A 16,798-nucleotide genomic window follows, 5' to 3' on the forward strand; every position below is an offset into this window, starting at 1 on the left:
TCGCTGCAGCGTTTCTCATCCTGCTGAATTCTTGTTTTTAAGAATTTTTAAAATCGTGTTCGTATGTTTATTGTCGGGCAAATGAAGAAATAATAGTTTGACTAAATACATTAAAAGATTTAAAGATAAAAGTTTTAATATTTAGAGGAAAAAATCATAAAATCACAAAAAACTAAATATGTCATAATGAGCCAAGTTATAATAATACAATAAAACACTGCACGAGGAAAAGACGGACGATATTTATAAAACTTGTGTTGTTACAAGAAAAAGTCAAAACTTCAGATGATCCGAGATGAGAAGATACAGAGTGTGTGTGTGTGTGTGTGTGTGTGTGTGTGTGTGTGTCTGTGTGTGTGTGTGTGTGTGAGAGAGACAGCAGGAACATCATAAGACTCCTCACACTCTGATCCGACATGGACGACCAGCAGCTCCACCTTTGAAGCAAGCCCCTCCCTTCACTTGTCTCGTCTCTGATCACACTTCCTGTTTCATTATGACAGCACAGGAAGTCTGACAGGACCTAACCAGTCGTCTGTCCTCATGGCCACGCCTCCTTCCACCAGTACATATGACCTCACTGAAGGCTCCACCTCCTCCTGCCTGCTGAATACTCAGTTTCCCATAGTCCACCTGAAGGACGCACACTATTGGCCAGGCTGTCCTGAGAAGGCGGAGCCTGAAGAGGGAAAGAAAGTCCAATAGAAACGATAGCTGCCTTGTCAACCAATCACCAAGCCCTGTCGGTGTGGGGACCAATCACAAGTCCTCCAGTGAGGAATAGTGACATCACAGGTGACATCACAGGTGAATGAGAAGTTTTTATTGCTGGAGCTCCAACATGTCGCTGCCTACTTCATCTTCTGTCAGCTTGTTGCTAAGCAACAGGAGCCGCAACTCCTGTGATGTCAGAACAATTAGAAGAGCTTATGTGACAGGGGGCACAGTGAAGGCCAACGGAGGGGATACACTCTGGCCCCGCCCCCTGCAGAGCGGCATTGTGGGTGTGTTGACAGAAGCGGAGGTGTGCTACAGGTGCTGGTGAGGGACAATCTGAAGGGACGAGACGATGATCAGAACGAACTAAAACAGAGAAATGTAAACAGCTTTCCAACAGGTGAGGGGGCGGAGTCACATTATAAGCCCTGCCCCATCTACACAGCGGCCATCTTGTCTCGAGGACTGCTGCTGCTGCTGCTGTTGCTGTTGCTGTTGCTGCTGCTGCTGCTGCTGCTGTTGTTGCTGTTGTTGTTGTTGTTGTCATGGCTTCCCGGTGACATCACAGCACTCTGCGGCCTATCAGCCGCTTTAGGGGTGGAGTCTCTTTCTCCAGGAGCGGTGTGGGCAGGGCCAGGAGAGGACAAGGAGGAGGGGTTTGAGGGGGAGGGCCGGTACGCCGCTGACAGCTCGGCCAGACGCTCCGGAGTCGGAGCCCACTTCGCAAAGCCTGCGTCGTTCTGAAGGAAGAGTACTGAAGTACCGTGTACTGCTCTGTAGTACATCTCATCTCTGAAAGTAACCACAGATACACAGAGTTACTGTAGTACTGTGTAGTATGAGGATACTACTACAGTACAGACAGGGACAAACATAGGACCATTTAAATACAGTAAGAATACTACTATGAGTACAAGCATGGTATCAGTGCGGTACAGTGTAGTATCAGTATGGTATCAGTGTGGTACAGTGTGGCATCAGTGTAGTACAGTGTGGTACAGTGTGGTATCAGTGTGGTATCAGTGTGGTACTTTGTGGTACAGTGTGGTATCAGTGTAGTACAGTGTGGTACAGTGTGGCATCAGTGAAGTACAGTGTGGCATCAGTATAGTACAGTGTGGTATCAGTGTGGTATCAGTGTGGTACTTTGTGGTATCAGTGTGGCATCAGTATAGTGTAGTATAGTGTAGTATCAGTGCAGTATAAGTACCTCTTGCAGATGTGTTGGCTCCCAGAGCGATACTCGTGCTCGTAGGGCGGGACGCTCAGCTGGTGACGCAGAAATCGACTTCCCTCCATGCGGGTCAGAGCCGGGGTCACCGGGTCTCGCCACTCAGGGACAAAGACGATGAAGGAAAGAGGCTCTGAGGACTGATCCAACAGCTCCTACACACGCACACGCACACGCACACACACACACACACAGCAATATAATCACCTGTATACACAATACACACCTGTACAGTCTGCTGATGCTCCTCTGACTTCCTGTTTGAACCTACAGCTGCTGTCACAATCTGTATACTGATATCTATAAACTGGTTCAGACCAGAACAGAACACCACATACAGGACTTACCTCAAAGTGCGTCACCATGGCGTCCATCAGTTCTTCACAGAATGGAGGGTTGGCTTCAAAAGAGCCGCTGACCGGACAGAAAGACAGGAACGGCCTGAACACACACACACACACACACACACACACACACACACAGGAGTCTAATGTATACTCATACTAATAATAAATACTGTAATAGCACACACATCAGTACACACAGTGTGGTATTACACTATTACGTGTGTGTCCTCCACAGTGTGTGCTGTGATGCTAACACTAGGTGGTGCTACAGTCAAACTGAGTATCATTATATCAGAATCAGAAATACTTTATTGATCCCAGAGGGGAAACTGCTTGCATTACATTATACTTGCATATGAATTGTGCTGCACAGTACCGTACGCACTGTACTGTCTGTATCTGAGCAGGTGAATGCAGGTGAACAGGTCCTGCAGTGTGTATAGGTGTGTGAACACCTGTCTCACCCTCTGGATCCGAAGAAGCCATCGATGTCGGGGAAGGCGGAGCTAAACTGTTTGAAGTAGCAGTTGAGTGGTGAAGCGAAACACTCGAAGGAAACTCCAAACTGTCGGTTCAACGCCTCAAACACTGACACAGGCAGAGCCCCTTGCAGGCCCGTCCCCTCGTTAGCCCCGCTGCCAAACATCACCTGGACACACACACACACACACACACACACACACACACACACACACCTGGTTAACTCACAGTGTCAGGTGAGGTCAGGTAAACCCTGATTGGTTAACAGAGTCAGCTGACCTGGTATCTCTTGAGGAGGCACCAGACTCTGGACAGGAACTTCTCAAAGCGAGGATCGTCTATACAGCTGTACCTGTACAACAGCTCCTGGACACAAACACAGAGACAGGTGGACAGGTGAGCTAAAGACCACCTGTCACCTGATCAGGTGACATTAAACACCGTTAACTACAGTCAGCAGCAGAGAAAAACCAGGACAACAAAGAGGATTTTAGTCTGAATTTCACCTGTTTTATATGTGATGACACGTACGAGCTGAGGAGAAACTGAACAAACTTTGTGAAACGGCTGCAACAGACTCTGAATCATTGTCTCCTTCTTGTAAATTCAGCATTAAATGAAAACAGTAAGTTGTTTGTTTCCTTGTAAAAAGTGTCAGTTTGTGGCAGCATGGCTGCACCAGCCTGTCTGCTTCTGTGTCTAAAGTGCTAAAGTCTGACCTGCCAACATGTAGCAGCTGTTTGAACACACTGTTTACACTGATTTCACCATTTACACTCAATTTATGAAAGAAGAAACATTTTATTGATGCTAAACATGTCACATTTTACAGATACACTAAACAGTAACCAGTATAGGCTACTTCTTTGTCCCCAGACTCCCTTAACAAATGTGTCAGTTTAGTGAGTTGTTGAGTTGGAGACACTTTATAAACTGTGTGAAACTCTGTCTCTGACTGATTCTGACTTATTTGTTCCTTCTTGTAAATTCAGCAAATGTTCAACATGAACTTCTTTCTGTCTTTGAGTAGAAACATGGAGTCTGTCTGTCCAAGTGATGGACGGGTTTGTTTCATGTAGAGCAGGAAGAGACATCACATCACAGGCGGTCACTCAGACTGACATGGATGGCAGGTGTGAACTAGTTGTCAGAGTACTGCCATAAAGACTGCAGTACCTGTGAGTAATCAGATTACTGCTGTGAGTACTGACCAGTTTGCTGAAGTGTCCTCTGTTGACTTTGACCATCTCTCCTCTGAAGCGCAGACACGCCACGTCATTCTCAAAGTGCAGCTCAACTCGAGGAAGAGGAGGAGACGGCAGCGCCAGACGCACCGGGTAACAGTAGACCAACCGGGACTGCGGAGGGGACGCACACGCATCTGAACACACACAACACACAGTATACACATCAACTACACTGCAGCAGGCTCAGGTATGTGTGTGTACCTGTGTGTGTTGGGGGGGGGGGGGGGGGGGGGGTCCTGTAGCAGGGTCAGGTGTGTGTGTGTACCTGTGGGGGGGTCCTGCAGCAGGCTCAGGTGTGTTTGTCTCAGGCGGCGGCTGTATTCTGCAGACAGCTGGTAGATCTTGGAGCAGATTCCTTCCACAGAGTCTTTGGCCACAGCGGTGACATGAGGTCCACACTGCTGTCTCAGGTGCTCCAGACGGTCCTACACACACACACACACACACACACACACACACACACACACACACAGTTACATAACATGTAACTGACTTCATCTGTTCATTTAATGTGGGGTTCAGGTTGTCATGGCAGCAGCAGTCCAACATGAGTCACATCTTCAGCTCTTCCTGGAGGATCCTGACGTGTTACAAGGCCTGATGAAGTCTCTCGTGTTTTGTGAGTCTGTCCTGGAGTGTCCTCCGAGCTGGATGAACCAGCAAAACCTCCAGGGATGCACCTGGATCAGATCTGTGAACCATGTCAGCTAAAGGCCCTGACACACCAGACCGATGTCGGCAATGTCGAGCCATCGGTGAGCATCTGTCGCTCTAGCTATTGTGGTGGCGCTAGTAGGCGACGATAGGCAAAGGCAGCTTTATCATAACAACAGTTTGTACGTCTGATGCCTTCTGGTTTCCCTTTTTAAATGATGACTACAGACTACCACCACCTGGTGGTATGGAGAGGTATTTCCTCTCATGCTGGTACAAACATTCGAGATGGTTGGCAGGTGCCTGTAGTCTTTGTGGTGTGTTCGAGTGCAGCCTTTTTGCAGAGACACTGTCGCTCTTCATCAGCCATTGTTTGGTGTGTCTGAGTCCTTCCAACATGATATCTGAGGTCTTCAGGATCAGTGTCCATGTCCTGGATCTCAATTGAGCCAGCTGAACCACATCATCCACGCAGTCCAACACCCACTGAGAACCTGTTTGACTTCTCAGAAAGCACACGCAGCTCTAACAAGGACAGATGGACTCAAAGTAACAGTACTGGTACAAGACTGTGCCTTATACCCAGAGCAACCCTGTCATAAACCTTCTCCAAGTCCACAGAGCACACAAAGACTGGACAGCCAACTGATCCAGGCCCAGGGCTGGATCCACATCAGTTCCCCTGAACCTGAGGTCCAACAACAGCCCTGTCAGTCAGACTGAGCAGGAATACCCTGAGAGTCAGAGCTCACCCTCCAGTCCACAGGTTCTGTCCCTGAGAGGTGTCCAACAGAGACAGGCTGAAGTTCATCCATCTCCGACACCTCGACACTGTGGAGGTCTCCGATGACATCAGTGATTCATCCTCAGTGTTATAGTTGAAGAAACAATGGTGTTGGGGAGGACTGCTGGGTCAAGAGCTGCTCCTCAACTGTGCCTCTCTTGTTTGATCTTATTTACCTTGGTCTTTTTGTAACATGCACGACACTTGACAACACTTCCAACATGATCAACCAACAGCAGGGAACACCCACAGCAGGAATGACCTATTGTTTATCTTGTAAAACTGACAGCCATGTCCCGGTCAGACTGAGGAGACGGTCAGACCGTCCTCCTCCACAGCGTCCCCTAACAGATGTCCAGTCACCGGACAATAAGGAACAGGATGCCTCTTCAACAGAACATTGAGAACTGTAAAGCTCTGGTTCTCACAGAGTCTTGATTCGACCCTTCGATCCTAGACTCACACACATTGTGTTAACCCAGCCCTGCCCTCGGTCTAACAGGCAGCAACACACAGAGAACAGGCGTTCCTCTCAATATTTCCTCTTTTGCAGCAGACATCCACATTCACTTTCTCCACCAGTAACTCCAACAATGAAATTTGAATCACTAACATGTACTTGTGCCGCCCGACCCAAAGTCCTGCCTATTCATATCTTTTTATTGACTTTGTATGTAATCTAAAGGTCAGCAGAGGCCAAAGGTCAGCAGTGGCTAAAGGCCAGCAGAGGCCAAAGGTCAGCAGTGGCTAAAGGCCAGCAGAGGCCAAAGGTCAGCAGTGGCTAAAGGTCAGCAGAAGTTAAAGGTCACAGGTTACCATGTAGTCCTCCTTGCTGGCAGAGTGATCTCGGCGCAGCCAGCTCATGGTGTCTTCAGCGTTCCACTTCACCACCTTCCTGCTCTCTGGACTCGCGTTCCTACAGAGGTCACACATCACAGGTTAGAGCACGCCCATCAGCTGATGACCTCAGCAGGATCAAACTCTGATTGGACCTACCTGGAGTCAATCATCTTCTTCGCAGCTTCAGCATATTTAAAGAGCAGCTTGCGGGCCTCCTCTTTGTACTTTATACGTGACAACCTGACAGACACACAGATATTAATCGATAATCAATACAGATAATAACCAAGGCATTCATTTCATTGATACTGTCCAGTCCAGGTCCAGACAGGTACCTGATGGGGATGTCGTTCATAACCTCTCTGAACATGGACGGGGAGATGACGGGGTCACAGTCACTTGGCAGTAAGGGGTCATGACCTTTATCAATCACTTTCCTCTCCAGCAGCCAACGGTTGAACGACTCCCGGGGCGGATCAATACCTGAACCACACAAAGACACACCGGCAGAGAAGAGATTGAACAATATAAGATTTCATCATGAGAAAACAACAAGTTCATAATCAGAATTATCATGAATATCCTCATGAGAGTCATGAAGAGTTGAAAACGTACAGTACTGATTTATTTTTAATTGCCACAAGATGGCGCTCCTTCTTTCTAGTCATTCTAGAATCTGAGCCTGCTACTGTGGTTGAAGGCTCAGTCCAACCACCGTATCCTCACAATAAGAAGCTCAACCTGACAGATCTTTGGGTTCAAACTGTGTCCTCTGTGATAAAATTAAAATATTTGTTTCTGAACAACATGTAAAGAGTTTCCAGTGTGTTTCAGTGCCATGTTAACAGTTTTATAAATATTTCAAGGATATCTATCAGTGTTTTGTATTAATGAGCGACTATGTTATCACTAACCAGCAGACAACTGCTGGAGGAGACCGCTGTGGTCAGAGCCTGGAGTCAAGCAGAGCTATCCTACAGCTAACATACAGTGAGGTATTACAATGCACACTGAATCACAGGGTCAGTCCCTGCCCTGCCACTGCAAGCGTCTCATGCTTATACATTTCTTTTTACATTCATGTAGATATTTTATCATCCTGTTTATGTTGTATGAGTATGTTGTTTATAAGCTACTGGAGACCTTGAATTTCCCTCGGGATCAATAAAGTATCTATCTATCTATCCTGTCTGTTTGGGTCAAGTGTGAACACAGCTAGCTCATTAGCCTTAGCTAGCTTGTTAACTTCCAGCTTGTTGAGTATGTTTAACTGACTCGCTCCATCTCTTTGTCCATTTTTGATTAGCCGCTTTCTGTGAATGTCGACTTCTTGTATTTCTGCTATCTACTGCCAGGTGTGGTGTGAGTCCAGGTGTGGTACCTTCTCTCTGGTGACACAGTTCGTGGTAGTGTTGCCTCAGTTTGGTGACCAGCTGAGCTCTCTGCAGCTCGATCTCAGGGTGGGGGGGCAGGTGGTTGGTGGGAGGGCGCTCTCTGATGACAGCGTTGGTCTGAACATCCAGATCCCAGTAGATCCTGGAAACAAGACAGATTCCATTTTCACCTTTCACCAACACACCAGGTGAACGTGAGTGACAGAAGACATAAAAGAAACAGGAGCAGAACAACAACAGACTGTTCAACCTGCCGCTAAGAGACAAGCTAAAGATGCTAACTGAGGGGGCGTGGCATATAGGTTTATACAGAAGAACTAGATACCAGATAAAAATATGGTGCCCATTCAAACCAATAACAACTGCTCGCCTTGTGTGTAAGCCAAAAAATAGTTTTGTGGCTTCCGTGTTTACTTCCTGGTTATGCGGCTCTTTGAATATGCGCAGTAGAGTTTCCCCTGCTGGCCCCGCCCACCAGTTCCCGCTTGGCCCGTAGACTTTACACTGTGATGACGTCACGGCTTTTTAAATCGCTTTTCTCAGCTTATTGGAAGTGTTATGAAAATAAAACCTGCATCGATCAAAAATTCAGGATAGAGTCATAATGGACCTCGTCTGAAGTTCTTGGTGTCAGCAGTTTGGCAGACGTCTCTTTTATAATGGAGCTCTGTGAGGAAAATGATTTTTGGGCCGCAGGGGAATTTAGAGCTGCAATACCGCAAGTGGCCACTGGGTCAGAGTGAAGCAAGGCTGAGCCTCAGTACTCACACAGCTGGCCTGTACGGCGCGGGGGCAGGGCTGGGAGTAGTAGGCGTGGCTGGTGGGGCCTGTTTGTCCTCCGGGGCGGAGATCCAGGGTTTGACCCCGGGCGTGCTCGGAGAAATGGGCGTGGTGGGCTCCACCTGCAAACACACACACACACACACACAAACAGCTTGTCAGATTATTTGTAAAGTCAAACGTGATCACATGACCACAGTTGAGTTCAGTCATAGGTGGACAGTGTTTACCTTGGCGCGTTTTAAACTGTTAGGCCCCGCCCCCTGCTCCTCAGAGCCCCTCCTCTTCCTCTGACCATTACCAAGGTTACTGTCTCCGCCCTCTGCAGGAGCTGCATTCAGGCCTAAAGGATCAGACTACAGACAGGTACAGACAGACAGACAGGTAGAGACAGACAGGTTAATCATTAAGACAAAAACAGCTGAATGAGGTGAAACACAAGTGGTGCTCTCTATTCAATCTGATGCTCCACTGACTCAATATGGAAAGTTTGTTGTGAACTGACGCTATACAAATATTGATTGATTATTGATTGATTGATTGATTGATCGATCGACAAAGTCTTTTTGGGAAGCAGTGTGTCACATGATGATGTAGTTACACAGTTTGGCCACTATGAAAACTGGCTCTAAAGCCTGGCACTCTTCGTGGGGGCTCGCTGGACGTTTAGCTCATCGTGGTTCTTCTGTTCATCCTGTGTTTGGTTTCAGCAGCTCTCCGTGTCAAAACGACTCCAGCTCGTGTTAACGTTACCAAACGGTCCTCTCGATCACTCGCCCTCGCCCTCTACCACACTGACTGGCAGCATGTCTCCTCTAACAGGAGCACACCTTCTGCCCCGACTACCAGCCACATGTCAGCATGTTTGTTCGTCATCTGAAAGGAAACAGTGACATTACTCACAATGACATCATGCTGTCCCAGCACTGGCACCTCCCACAGGCTCTGATTGGTGAATCTGTTGAAATAATACGGTCGGTTCTCCCTCCGAGACCAGCACTTAGACCATCCAGCCTGGACCAGTTCATCTGAGAGACAGACAGGCAGAGAGACAGACAGGTCAGAGACAGACAGGCAGACAGACAGGTGTACAGACTGACAAGTGTAGAGACAGGTGTACCTGGGAGCTCAGGTGGTTTGGAGGTGCTGGACGGAGAAAGGGGCGGTCCCTGAGAGGAGGCGGGGACAGAGGGAGACGGCATCATGGTCGCCTCCCCCTTCACCGATCCCTGACTGTCATTGGACATCTCAGCTGCTCGTCAGAATGACATCGACCTGCCTGGACAGGAAGACACACTTTAACTTTAAAAATAAAACATTGGTGCTGTGTGTTTACAACACAGCAGATGTCAGACATGTCAGACAGCAGAGCTGAGGCAATCACAAGAGACGGCACCCATCCTGCACATCACCTGTTCGACCTGTTGCCCTCTGGCAGGCGCTACAGGTCCATCAAAACCAGAACAAACAGACTCGGGAACAGCTTCATTCAAGCCATCACTGCACTGAACACAGACGGGCACTGACATTGACACACACGCACGCGCACACACACACACACACACACACACACACACACACACACACACACACACGAAGGACAATGTGCAATAATTGTAAAGACTATTTTACTGTACTTATTTATACTCTCACATTTCCATACTTACAACCTGCACCACTGCACATATTTATTCATTTTTTATACTCACATTGCACTACTTGCCTTGTACTTTTTACTCTATTTTTTGTTGTGTGAAATACTCGGATGCTGCTAGAATTTCGTTGTACGCTTGTGCAATGACAATAAAAGGATTCTGATTCTGAAAGTGACGCGCTGAAGAAACCTGAACAGGGACATTTCTGGCTTTTTTGCCCATCAATGGATCATCACACAGCTGAGATGAAGGAACAGCTGGTTCTACCTGCTGACAGCGTGTTCATCAGACCGACCGGATCTGTTCATCGGACCGACCGGATCTGTTCATCGGACCGACCGGATCTGTCCATCGGACCGACCGGATCTGTCCATCGGACCGACCGGATCTGTCCATCAGACCGACCGGATCTGTTCATCAGACCGACCGGATCTGTCCATCAGACCGACCGGATCTGTTCATCGGACCGACCGGATCTGTCCATCGGACCGACCGGATCTGTCCATCGGACCGACCGGATCTGTCCATCAGACCGACCGGATCTGTTCATCAGACCGACCGGATCTGTCTCTGAGACAGTCACAAGTTCTCATCGTGTCATTTCTCCTGGTTTCTTTGTTGAATGACAGAAGTCTGATGGTTTGATGAGAAAGTCTGTTGTAGCATTTAATGACATCTGCTTATAATTATTGTGACAAATTAAACTACAGCTCAAACACTTTGATCAATTTGTTGATTGACAGAAGCTTTTTTTATTTTAATCGCTGATTCATTTTTCAAACAAAGGTAACAAACATCATCTCTCTCCAGTTTCTCACTTTGTTTTTCTTTCACAGAAATCTGAATCTGTGTGACGTCAGCTTTGACTGATCACATGTTATAGACAGACTGATCAATAACCCAACAATGACAGAACCAGTATAAAGTTGGCGCTGTGCTGGTCGGACAGGTGAGTGTCGGACAGGTGAGTGCCGGACAGGTGAGCGTCAGCCCGGTGACAACACGCAGGTCCGGCCCGAGCTGTTGATCACGAGCCGTCTGAATGTGGCGGTTTGAAGGCGGATGGCGGCAAACGGAAGATTAATATCAGAGTTTTCATCTGATCACAACAATCGACGCGCAGCAGACAGGAGCGTGTCTGTGTCTCGTGGAGAGCAAAGCTTCGGCTCAACATTAAATTCATTCTCCATGTTTCTTTTTCATACGCAGAAAGCAGCGCTATGGTTACACGCATGCGCACCGCAGTCTTTCCAAACAAACACGGAGGAGGAGAAGAGGGGGAGGAGGGAAGAGGGGGAGAGGGGGGAGGACAACAAAAAGCTGCGGCTGCTCCTCCGGAGCCCGGGCAGAAGACACGGACACAGCGGCTGACGGTACCGGTCCACAGCGGGGCCAAACCGGGCTTAAGTGGTTTAAAAACACCGAAAGGACAACGAGCCGCCTTTAGATCCCGTCATTACCGGCCATTTTGCGCGGCCCACTCGGTCTCCGCTCAGAGCGACAGCTGCTGTTTAGGCGCCACTTCTCAGACAAGATGGCGGACACGCCCCTGCCACAGCGCTGCGCGTCCTGCACAATATTTATGCCCTTTACTGCAAATTCAGCCGCCCTGTGAGCCATTAGGTCGGTTCATCTGAAGGCCGAAACCTTCCGCAGTGTGTCGGTGCCGTCGGTGCGGCTCTGCGGGGCCGCCTGACCTTACCTTAAACGATTAAGTTGCGGAGAGTCGCGGGTTTTGTCCGTTTGTTTCGGGTCCTCCGCTCCGCTCCCTCCCCGCCTGCTCAGACATCTTTACAGGGACCCGGGGTGAGTCACTGCGCAGGCGCAGCGGTTGCCACGCTTCCTGTTTGGAGATGTCCCGAACACGCCGCCATGTTGGAAAGGTCAAACAAGCTGAGAACATGTCAGGTGTTCGATAACTTTGCTGATCGACTCCCAGCTTCCCGCCGCAGGAAGCTTCACTTCACCAATAAAGTCAAACATACATTTTTTATCAGAGTGATAAAATCTGTGAATGAGCCACAAAAAGTCCACAGACATGTTTCTCTGATGAAAGCTACAGAGCAGCAGGCCTGTCTGTGAGTCAGTAGTTTGATCAGCTGCTGTACAACAATCAACTTTAACTGTTTAACGTTAAAAGTATTGTTTCATGGAGACATTAAAGATGTTTGTTGTAAACCTGAAGCTACAATTCATCCAGTCAGTTACAACACTGGTCCAGTCGTCTCTAATACAGAACCGAAACATTTGAGTTATAAAACCAAACAGAATTCTTTCTTCTGTCAGAACCGATGTGTAAAGACACTCACGTGTTGTTGATGCCCTCTGATTGGTCAAATCTGTTTCAAACACAACAATAGTTGTGTATCACCATGTTGTAACAGTCGTATGGAAGATTTAGATAAAAAAAATTCTGTCCAAAAATACCGACATTAAAGATGTGACATCATTAATATGATAACAGAGTTTTTAAATGTGAAGTGAGACACTTTCTTTAGTTTCAGACCTGCAGGTTTCTCTTCCCTCACAGACATCACTGACCCGTCTGTGGGCCGGTACCGAACATGTTCTGAGAAATTTAATTCTGAGAGATTTTCCAAATTCAAAAGTGTACATCTAATGTAATGAGAATTTGTCATTGACACCATCTCAACTCTCATTTCTTTGATTTCTATGTTCCTAAGTTTCAATAAAAACAGTTTTTAAACATCTGGACTCACTGAGAGACACTGTGTGCCACAGGTGTGTACAAGTCTGACCTGTGGCCATGTGCTACATGTCATCCCCCCTCTCATCATCATCATCATCATCATCATCACCATCATGCTGTCCTGTCAATAAAACCACGAGAAAGGTGTGTGTGAGAGAGAGAGAGAGCTGTCACTCACATCATTGTGAGTTCACCGGAACTAAACTTCAATAAATAAATAAATTGTGATCATTTATCAAACTTCCTCTTTCAAATGATATTTCAGGCGGATCACACTGATCACCAGTCTGATCGCTCTACACACATAAGTTCTGTGGTGCCGCTCGTGTGTCTGCTGCACAGACCGTCACTGTGGATGTTTATGTGTAGCCTCACCAACCAACAGCTCGTCCCCTGAGCACACTGTGGCCAGGATTCACTGTAACAGAGCGTCGACCAGCGGCTCATCTCACACATTAATATTCATGAGGCACTTTGTATGTGTGGAGAGGGGGCGGAGCCACGTGAGCACATTTCGGCGTTGATTATGTATTTATTAAAGGAAACTGCACATTGTTGGACGTTTTATACACAACCAGTCAAAAGTTTGGACGCACCTTCTCATTCAATGGTTTTTCTTTTTTTTTATTATTTTCTACATTGTAGATCAATACTGAGACATCGACACTATGAAGGAACATGTGGAATTATGTAGTAAACAGAAAAGTGTTAACCAGAATATGATTTATATGTGATATTCTTCAGTAGCCACCTGCTGCTGTGATGACAGCTCTGCTCACTCCTGACATTCTCTCAGTCAGATTCATGAGGTCGTCACCTGGATGGTGTCCAACAGTCTTGAAGGAGTTCCCAGAGGTGCTGAGCACTTGTTGGCTGCTTTGCTTCACTCTGCGGTCCAACTCATCCCAAACCATCTCAGCTGGGTTTAGGTCGGGTGATTGTGGAGGCCAGGTCATCTGACGCAGCACTCCATCACTCTCCTTCTTGGTCAGATAGCCATTACAAAGCCTGGAGGTGTGTTTGGGGTCATTGTCCTGTTGAAAAACAGATGATGGTCCCACTAAGCACAAACCAGAGGTGCTGGCATGTGGCTGCAGAATGCTGTGGTAGCCATGCTGGTTCAGTGTGCCTTGAATTTTGAATAAATCATCAACAGTGTCATTAGCAAAGCCCCCCACACCATCACACCTCCTCCTCCATGCTTCACGGTGGGAACCACACATGCAGAAACCATCCGCTCACCTTTTCTGCGTTCCACAAAGACACGGCGGGTGGAACCAAAAATCTCAAATTTGGACTCATCACGGCAGGTTCAGACAGGACGCCGAAGCGCTGCGATTAGCTGCGAAGCGCAGAGGAGCGGAGCCATTTTTGTTTCGGCGCCCATGTTAACCAATTGTGTCGTTCACATAGGAAGCGTCACGGCGCGCGATATTTTTTTTCCCAGGATGGTAGGGGAAGGTACCGCCTTTTTCGCCTCTGATTGGCTAGAAGGACTCTCCTCCAATTGGTTATTTGAATTGGCCGTGAACGTCATCTCACGTTCATGGCAGGCTGTCGGCTAGTCTGTTTTGATCGTCTTGACAACAGAAGTAAACAAAAAGTCAATCCAAATGTGGGATAAGTGTGTGCCGTCAGCCGAACCTTAACCATTCAATACCTCTCGCTACCTGCGCCAAAACCATTTATTACTGGAGCTGCGCTCCCTGTCCGTTGACTTATACCTAATCCTAACCTCAAGATGATCCGGTATGATGTTCTCCAAGTTCTCCTTCGCACAAATATGACACCAGCGGCACTTAACTTTCATGGCTGCACACACACACACACACACACACACACACACAATAATTACTAGTAATGTTTAACATACAGTTAATGTTGATGCACTAATATTGTTTATTACTTACCTTGAAATGACTAGTATGCTGGCTTGCAAGCTTCAGGGTTTCAGAAAGAGATTGTTTATGGGACGAATCAGCACATTAGCATGACACAGTGGCCCTTAACCACCACATTTCTGTGTGGCTATAAGTTACTGTACAGTCGATTCACCTTCATAGTGTTTGCCTCACCTAGATACACCATCTCTCTACACACACTCTCACACAGGCTATGAAAATGTGAACTTGGAGTGTAAATTTGACGGCACACACTTATCACACTGCTTACTTACATCGTTTACTTCTGTTGGCGGTAAAGACGATCAAAACAGACTAGCCGACAGCCTGCCATGAACGTGAGATGACGTTTCACGGCCAAATCAAATAACCAATCGGAGGAGAACCCTTCTAGCCAATCAGAGGCGAAAAAGGCGGTACCTTCCCCTACCATCCTGGGGAAAAAAACATGGCCCGCGGCGCTCTGCTCCATCGACCAGCGCGGAGAAATTCGCGTTTGGTGTGAACAGAAGGGCGCGGTGCTTCGCGGCGCTTTGGCGTCCTGTCTGAACCTGGCGTCAGACCAAAGTACAGATTTCCACTGTTCTGATGTCCATTCCTTGTGTTTCTTGGCCCAAACACCTCGTCTTCTTGTTGTTCTTCCTCAGTAGTGGCTTCTGTGCAGTAATTCAACCATGAAGGCCTGATTCACACAGTCTCCTCTGAACAGTTGATGTTGAGATGTGTCTGCTACTTGAACTCTGTGAAGCATTTCTGTGGGCTCTAATCTGAGTCTGGTAACTAATGAACTTATCCTCTGCAGCAGAGGTAACTCTTGGTCTTCCTGTCCTGGGGCGGTCCTCATGAGAAATAGTTTCATCGTGTGTTTGATGGTTTGCGACTGAACTTGAGGATACATTCAAAGTTCATGATATTTCCGGACTGACTGACCTTTATGTCTTAAAGTAATGATGGACTGTCATTTCTCTTTACTTAGCTGAGTGGTTCTTGCCATAATATGGATCAGAACAGTAGTCGAATAGGGTTATTCACTGCAATGAACTGTGTACCAACCCTAGCTCTGCACAACACACCTGATGGTCTCAAACACATTAAGAAGGCAAGAAATTCCACAAATTAACTCTTGACAAGACACAGCTGTTAAATAAAACCCTCCAGGTGACGACCTCATGAATCTGACTGAGAGAATGTCAGAAATGAGCAAAGCTGTCATCAGAGCAAAAGGAGGCTACTCTGAAGAATATCAAATATAAAACATGTTCTGTTTAACACTTTTTTGTTTACTACATAATTCCATGTGTTCCTTCATAGTGTTGATGTCTCAGTATTGATCTACAATGTAGATAATAATAAAAATAAAGAAAAAACATTGAATGAGAAGGTGTGTCCAAACTTTTGACTGGTTGTGTATATCTGAATATTTTTTGTACGTACACAAACATCTAGTGTGGATTCTCCACAGTTTTATAAACGAGACAACAGATGAAGAATGAAAGTTTGTTCAGTTAATAAAGAAAAACATAGAAAGTATAAACATTCAGATATTTACTATAGGTTTATTAAAAGGGCAAAGAAAATATTTCTGCTAGCATATTTAGCTGTGTGAGCTATCAGGCTATTATAAATAACTTGTTTGGTTTTGGTTGATTACAGCTGTTTTATTCTCCTGTTAAACAGCAGCCTCCACATCTGTAGACACGTGGATCTGTTATAAACCAACACATCTTTATTTGCATATTCATGACATCATCGTGTAAATATTTACATATGCAAGATTTTTAACAACAAAAAACATTTAATTCAGGTTGTAGAAACCCACAGGTCTTATCTTCAGCTGTATGTGTGATCAATCAAGATCATAGGGATGGCTGTAGCTCAGGAGGTAGAGCGGGTCGTCTAGCAATCGGAAGGTCACTGGTTTGAATCCTGGCTCCCCTCAGTTATCTGTTTTCAGATTCTGGAGAAGCGACTGAGTCTCAGGTCGTCAAATGCTTCGGACTGACGAGCCATCAACAGTACAGGTAGACCAGCTAACAGGGTCAGGTCAGCGGTCACCTG

The 16,798-nt window shown here is 46.8% G+C and overlaps 1 protein-coding gene across 4 annotated transcripts in view; it reads right to left on the reverse strand.

Moving 5' to 3' along the window:
- The window catches only part of pcif1 (phosphorylated CTD interacting factor 1), a 13,335-nt gene extending 1,404 nt beyond the window's left edge, over positions 1-11,931 (reverse strand). The window contains exons 1-16 of one of the 4 annotated variants that reach the window (XM_073467795.1): positions 11,832-11,931; positions 9,595-9,753; positions 9,378-9,502; positions 8,705-8,830; positions 8,463-8,596; positions 7,682-7,836; positions 6,636-6,783; positions 6,457-6,540; positions 6,277-6,376; positions 4,288-4,447; positions 3,987-4,156; positions 3,055-3,141; positions 2,760-2,944; positions 2,296-2,389; positions 1,928-2,103; positions 1-1,509 (exon numbers count right to left, since the gene is read on the reverse strand). The exon at positions 1-1,509 is cut by the window's left edge and continues 1,404 nt beyond it. In XM_073467795.1, the coding sequence (XP_073323896.1) occupies positions 1,155-1,509; positions 1,928-2,103; positions 2,296-2,389; positions 2,760-2,944; positions 3,055-3,141; positions 3,987-4,156; positions 4,288-4,447; positions 6,277-6,376; positions 6,457-6,540; positions 6,636-6,783; positions 7,682-7,836; positions 8,463-8,596; positions 8,705-8,830; positions 9,378-9,502; positions 9,595-9,721 (2,226 nt within the window). In that variant the 5' untranslated portion in view covers positions 9,722-9,753; positions 11,832-11,931 and the 3' untranslated portion in view covers positions 1-1,154. Of the gene's footprint in view, positions 1,510-1,927; positions 2,104-2,295; positions 2,390-2,759; positions 2,945-3,054; positions 3,142-3,986; positions 4,157-4,287; positions 4,448-6,276; positions 6,377-6,456; positions 6,541-6,635; positions 6,784-7,681; positions 7,837-8,462; positions 8,597-8,704; positions 8,831-9,377; positions 9,503-9,594; positions 9,754-9,886; positions 9,946-11,831 lie in introns of those variants that run through there. The other 3 variants (XM_073467796.1, XM_073467797.1, XM_073467798.1) reach the window with 3 other exon arrangements.
- Positions 11,932-16,798: the final 4,867 nt, after the last annotated feature.

Source organism: Pagrus major, chromosome 6 (assembly GCF_040436345.1).
Source record: "Pagrus major chromosome 6, Pma_NU_1.0".
NCBI lineage: Eukaryota > Metazoa > Chordata > Actinopteri > Spariformes > Sparidae > Pagrus > Pagrus major.